General features: G+C 39.6%; 1 protein-coding gene across 17 annotated transcripts in view; it reads left to right on the forward strand.

Annotated features, from left to right (window-relative positions):
- The window catches only part of Pbrm1 (polybromo 1), a 171,546-nt gene extending 164,741 nt beyond the window's left edge, over positions 1-6,805 (forward strand). For all 17 annotated transcript variants that reach the window (XM_023715655.1, XM_023715657.1, XM_023715665.1 and 14 more), the window contains 3 exons: positions 2,366-2,436; positions 2,728-2,944; positions 5,904-6,805. In XM_023715655.1, coding sequence (XP_023571423.1) covers positions 2,366-2,436; positions 2,728-2,944; positions 5,904-6,076 — 461 coding nt within the window. In that variant the 3' untranslated portion in view covers positions 6,077-6,805. The remainder of the gene's footprint in view (positions 1-2,365; positions 2,437-2,727; positions 2,945-5,903) is intronic.
- The last annotated feature ends 211 nt before the right edge of the window (positions 6,806-7,016 follow it).

Genomic DNA, 7,016 nt, shown 5'->3' on the forward strand with positions numbered 1-7,016 from the left:
GCCAGGGAAGCACTTGTTTCACCGAGCCATGTCCCCGGCCCCCCTAGAACTTCTTTTACATAGAAGTGCCATAAATAAATGAGGTCCAAAAGTAGCTACAGTTTGACTTTATAATGAATTAAATTGAAAGACTATTTCAAAGAGAGCTTAAAGGAAAATTCTAAATTCCCATATTAATTCCCATCATATGCAAATAAACTGACTGATTTTGTAGTTGGAGGGAATATGCCCGTAGATGACTTGGAATAATATTTGCTCCATTACTAAAATATCAGTCAGCCAAGAGCCCAACCCAGATAAAATGTGGTTGGAAACTTATCAGATTTGCTTACCCCAATATTCTGAGGGGGAGAAATGTTTATAAAAGTGGGTGTTTCATTTTGTAAATAGTGGTGTGTTAGGTAAATCGCTGTGGCACCAGGAGTCAGTCATAAAATAGATGCTCCTGTGTAACCAGTGGACTTGGCCCTAATTCTGTGTCCTCTTGCCTAGCATAGGGTATTCCTCTGGGACAGTAAGACAAGTTGGAGTTGGTACCTTCTAGGTGCACATCATCCTCAGTGGAAGCCCTAAGTCCAGTGCCTCCTGGTAGGGTCTTTTGGTGGGTGTTGGAGCATAGTTATCCTTTCTCTCTTCTTCTGCTACAAAGTTGCATTTGAAGAAAGCAGAACACATCTGGGCATAGACAAGAAAGAACCTTCTTGGTGTGGACACTAAGATACCCGATCAGGCTCAACTCACATTCCCACCGGCTACCCTGGCGTGGCACTTCCAAACAGAAGCAGAAAGGTTTGCTGGTTGGTTTGTGCTGCCTTGCAAAGCAGTGATGTAGGCAGCTTAGGGAGCCTCTGTGTGGAGTCTACGGTGGTTGGATGGGTATCCTGTGGGAAGGGCCAGGAGTTCAGTAATGCGTTGTTGGAACAGAAGCCTGTCTACCACCACCTCTTCATCCATTCAGAATAATCTTTAGCATCCTACTGTGGTGATCTGGGTGTGCTTCTGGTCATTGGAAATACAAACATCCCCGTTTTAAAACAAGCTTATTTTTATTTATTTTTTTCTTTAGCATATAAGAAAATGAGGGGACCGGGGAGATAGCTTAGTAGAATAAGTGTCTGCCTGGCAAGCACAGGGTCCTGAGTTCATGCCCTGGTACCAAAAATAAAATAAGAGCTGCCTCTGCCTGATCAACATATCAGTTTTGTTTTTTTGTTTTGTTTCGTTTTTGTACTGGGAATCGAACTCGGGATCTCACACTTAACAGGCAGGCACAGTGCTGCTGAGCTATATCCCTGGCCCTTATACCAGCATTTTTAATCCAGAGAATCTATAGACTGGAGTCAGTGCCTCATGATCATTTTGCACAGCCAGTGGGTCTTGTTTAAGCTTTAAAGAACAGCTTGATGTGGTTTCCCTTGTGGTTTGTTTTTAATGAAGTAGGTCCCTTCCCTATTTGTTTTATCTAAAAAACAAATAGGTGGCTGGAGATAAAAATAGCCTGAGATACTAGATGTAGGACATCTTATTATCATCATCTAGTGCCCATGAGAAAACAGTTGTTGAACATTCACCAAAGGAAGTTTACTAAATTATTACCAAATAGTGTAAATATAGTAGGGCCATGAAGGCTTTCTGTTCCTTTAGAAGTCATTTTGCATCTAAAGGAATGGCAACTCCTACATCATGCATTTTTATTTATTTATTTTTTATTTTTTTGTGGAACCGGGGTTTGAACTCATGCCCTTGCACTTGCCAGGGAAGCACTTATTCCACTGAGCCATCTCCCCGGGCCCCATCATGCATTTTTAAAGTTGTAATCTGTAAGAGGAAAGTGTCATTTCTCTGTCAGTTTTATAGTACCCCCTGATGGGGACAGCAAGGCAGTGCTTCTGGCCTCCACAAACTCAGTTAACTACACTCACACAGCCTCTTCCCCTTGTGTCTCTGCTGTGTTAACACATTGCTTAAACTGATGAACCTAATCCCAGTACTATTCCTGCTGAAATTTTAAAGCAGGCTCCACTTACAAAATGTTTTGTCAGAAGAAAACCTTGAAAACAGATGTATTCTGACTATAGCTCTCCTAGAGAAAGATTAGAATTTTATACATGTTCAAATCATTTCTACAGAATGGCCATATTGATGTTCATTTGACAAGTTCTATTAGCGTAGTGCTTTAAGTACCTAGAAATAAAAAAAAAACACATTCTCTATTTGAATTTTGTTTTGGGTGCTTAAGGTTATCCAGACTCAAGGGCAGAGATGCATAGATTGGCATTATAAATGGCATCATTTCTTATCAAACAAGTTTTTCAGTCATCTCAACCCAGAGCCTCTAATTATGTCATTGCATTCTGAATTATAGGTGTGATGAACCAAGGAGTGGCCCCTATGGTAGGGTCTCCAGCACCAAGTGGAAGTCCATATGGACAACAGGTAAGCCACCCAGTTTGATTTTCTTTGGACTGAACAGAATTCTAATTCTTTTCCTTCTCAGAACATGAATAGCTGGCTGTGGTGGCACATGCCTGTAGTCCTAGCGTGTAGGAGGCTGAGGCAGAAGGATTGTTGCAAGTTTGAGACCAGCCTGGGCTACAAAGTGAGCTAAAAGCCAGCCTTAACTACATAGCAAGAATCTGTCTCAAAAAGACCAAAAAACAAAGAAAAGAGAAAACAAACATATATAGATGTCTTTTTACCTCACCACATGGTCCCATATTTTTTCAGGTGGGAGTTTTGGGGCCTCCAGGGCAGCAGGCACCACCTCCATATCCCGGCCCACATCCAGCCGGCCCCCCTGTAATACAGCAGCCAACAACACCTATGTTTGTGGCTCCTCCACCAAAAACCCAGCGACTTCTCCACTCAGAGGCCTACCTGAAGTACATTGAGGGGCTCAGTGCTGAGTCCAGCAGCATTAGCAAGTGGGACCAAACCCTGGCAGGTAAGGAGAGCCCTTCAGATAAGCCTTTGTAAAATATATGCTGCTTCCCAGTGCTGTCCTGCTGTTGGTCCTTGTACAAAGAACATGCCTTGGGTTGAGGATATGGCTCAGTGGCACAGCACCCGCCTGACAAGTGCCAAGTCCAGTTCAATTCCCAGTATCCAAAGCAAAAGAAAAAAAAAAAGAAACCATGCCTTTTGTACATACCAGTAAAATAAATTGTATGTTTCATTGAATAATTTAGAGCTGCTTCTCACATTAACATCACACACTGAAAATGAAATTTTTAATCAGATTTCAAAGTTTACGGGGCTGGGGATTTGACTTAGTGGTAGAATGCTTGCCTAGCAAGCTGGAAGCCCTGGGTTCAGTCCTGGGCACCAAAAACAAAAAATAAACCTTCCCTAAAAAACAATTCAACCAAAAACACAGTAAAATGAAAGTTTAGTTTTGTTAAGAACATTACTGCCATCTTTAGTAATTTTCAAATTTTTCAGGAATTTGGGCATTCGTGTGGGTGCCAAATGTATTTTTAAAAAGAAAAAATTGAAAAGTATGCTTCTATCAGGCTTATCAGCTTATATTAGTCATGTAGTTCAGTACATTTAATGTGTATTTTCTATATGTACTTAAGTGAGTTATCTAGAATCTGGAGAGAAATGTATAAGTTTCTACTTTTCATTTCTAAACCAAATTTGATAATTTGGTTTTGGTTTTGGTTTTTTGACGGAAATGGGGATTGAACTCAGCCCTTGCACTTGCCAGGCAAGTGCTTATTCTACTGAGCTATCTCCCTGACCCCTCAAATTTGATCATTGAAGAGTGGAAGGTTATGGTTTCCCCTTCACATATTTATCTTTTTAGGCTAGTTTGCTGGCAGTCAAGTAATTGTTAAGTATCAGTGGCACCTACAATAAATTATTGTTTTTTTTTAGAAAGATTTTTTTTTTTATTTATTTGTGTGTGTGTGTGTGTGTGTGTGTGTGTGTGTGCCCACCAGAGGGCGGGGCTGGCTGGCATGTGGTGCTGGGGGATTGAGCCGGGGTCGCTGTGCTTTGCTAAGCTTGATTGAAGTAGGTGCTTTAGACCACTGAGCCATCTCACCAGCCCTACAATAAATTATTAATCAGATTTCTTTCTTTTTTTTTTCTTTTTTTTTTTTTTGGCGGAACTGGGGATTGAACTCAGATCCTTGCATTTGCCAGTCAAGCGCTTATCGTACTGAACCATCTCCCTGGCCCCTTAATCAGATTTCTTGTTACCTAATGAAATGATACAAAAAGTTTGCTTGAGGTGGCACACGTATGCAATGCCAGCTCCTCAGGAGGCTGAGGCAAGAGAAGCACAAGCTAAGACCTTGTCTCAAAATAAAATAATAGGTGCTGGTAAAATAGCTCAGCAGTATAAGCACCTGCGTAGCAAGCACAAGGACCCAGATCTGATCCCTGGTACCACATGCCATGCCAGCCCTGAAATCAGGGGTGGTGTGGGCCTGCAATCCCAGCACTGGGGAGGCAGAGAGAGGAGGATCACTACAAGTCCAAACTGCATAGCAAGACCATGTACCAAAAAAAGAAAGAAAGAAAGAAAATGATTTTTTTTCTTTTTCTTTTTCTTTTTTTTTTTTTTTTTTAAAGAAAATGATTTTTAAAAAAATTCAAAATAAGGGGCCAGGGAGATGGCTTAGTAGAGTAAGCATTTTCCTGGCAAGCACAAGGACCTGAGTTCAATCCCTGGTTCTGCAAAATAAATAAATATTCAAAATAAAATAAAAGGTGGTGTGATATATTTCAGCAACCCTCTGGATTCAGTCCTCAGTGTTACTGAATGAAAAAAAAAATCTCAATATGGTTAAAAATTCATAGCATGGTATTTAGCTGGAGCATGGTAGCTCAATCCTACAATCCCGGTATACTCTGGAAGACTGAGGCAGGAAGATCATAAATTTGAGCCCAGCCTGAGTAAGCTCAACAACTTGGTGAGACTCTGTCTCAAAACTTTAAAAACCTTACCAAAAAAAAAGGAAGAAAAGCAGTTAGCAAGAGACTGGGCATAGTGGCACACACCTGTAATCTCAGCTCTTGGAAGGCTATAAACAGGCAGATCACTATGAGTCCAGTCTAATAGTGAGACCCTGAGCACCCTGGTTTTAAACAAAGGAAACATATGCAGAAAAAATTGTTGTATATTTAATAGTCAATTTAATATAACAAAACCAAATTGAAATAGCTTATTAAAAGTGTCCTTATACAGGGGCTGGGGAGATGGCTCAGTAAATTAAGTACTTCCCTGGCAAGCACAAGGGCCTGAGTTCAATCCCCGTTCCGCAAAAAAAAAAAAAAAAAAAAAAAATGGCCTTGTGATGTACAGTAAAACACAATAAAAATTATCCTTTGTTCCTTAAAAAAATTACCCTTCCCTAAAAAAATACAAAAGAAAACTTTAAAAACCTTTAAAAGAGCTAGTAAGGTAATTCAGTGTGAAGGACCTGAGTTCAATCCCCAGTAAATACAATAATAATGATATTATTACTTAATAATTATTACTTAATAAAAAAAAATTTTAGGGGGCTGGTGAGATGGCTCAGTGGTCTAAAGCACCTACTTCAATCAAGCTTAGCAAAGCACAGCGACCCCAGTTCAATCCCCCAGCACCACATGCCAGCCCGCCCTGCCCCCTGGTGGGCTGAGCTGGCCACACACACACACACACACACACACACACAAATTTTTAAAAAAAATTTCAGGTCCAGGGTGATGGCTCAGTGGAATAAGCGCTTCCCTGGCAAGTGCAAGGGCCTGAGTTCAGTCCCTGGTTCCACAAAAAGAAAAAAATAATAATTATTACTTAATATTATTTAATAAATGTAAAATGCTTCATGGTTTAATCAGCCCTTAGAACCAAAGGACATTGTCATCTTAACATTTCAATTTGTGTTTATTTGCACTTTAATTTTCAGCTCGAAGACGTGATGTCCATTTATCAAAAGAACAGGAGAGTCGTCTACCCTCCCATTGGCTCAAAAGTAAAGGGGCCCACACCACCATGGCAGATGCCCTCTGGCGCCTGCGGGATTTGATGCTTCGAGATACCCTCAATATTCGCCAAGCATACAACTTAGAAAACGTTTAATCACATCATTGTGTTTTTTTTATAGAGCATAAAGAGTTGCGGGACAGTAGCCATTTTAGTTATTGGGGTGGGGGGAAGGAACAAAGGATAATTTTTATTGTGTTTTACTGTACATCACAAGACCATTTTTATATAAGGACACTTTTAATAAGCTATTTCAATTTGGTTTTGTTATATTAAGTTGACTATCAAATACACAATTTTTTTTGCATATGTTTCCTTTGTTTAAAACCAGTTTCATAATTGGTTGTATATGCAGAATTGGAGTTTTATCTTTTTACTTGTTGCCATGGAACTGAAACCATCAATGATTTTTGTCTTGGCTTGGGAATTTTGTGTTGTTTTGTTTGAGGGGTTGCTTTTTATATATATGAAAGAACAAACAAAATGGAAAAAAAAAAGTAAGAGTTTACAGTTTAGTTTAAGTTGACAATGAAATGTGAAGTTTGTTCTAGTTTACAACTTAGAGAGAGGAGTGTGTATATGTATGTTTTGTGTGCCTGGATATCTTAAGCCACTTTCTGAAAAAGCTGTTTCCTACAGGTAAAGTCAAATGCTTTCTTTGAAAGGTTGTTATTTAGGTTATAGATGTTAGACAGACGTTTGCTTTTTTAACTGAGAGTCTCTGGAAATCCATAGTCAGTGCTATGCATCCATCTGCAGCTAGTGTACTCTCCAGATACCTGGAGAGAAACAGCAACTTCGTTGTGCAGAGTTAGACATCAGTGGTGTCATTAATTTTTGCAGAACGTGCACAGCCCAGAGTTACATTTAGTCTTGGAAGGTAAGTTTAATGGTACTTTTCATATGTTTATAATAAATTCGCAAGTTATGTCCATATATGTTAGATGACTTGAGAATTTAAATGTTACTTGGAAAATATTACAGTTCATCTGGAAGATTTACATGGAGATGGCTTATTTTTAAATATAACACAACC

The sequence above is a fragment of the Octodon degus genome, unplaced genomic scaffold (assembly GCF_000260255.1).
Source record: "Octodon degus isolate 3935 unplaced genomic scaffold, OctDeg1.0 scaffold00043, whole genome shotgun sequence".
Lineage (NCBI taxonomy): Eukaryota > Metazoa > Chordata > Mammalia > Rodentia > Octodontidae > Octodon > Octodon degus.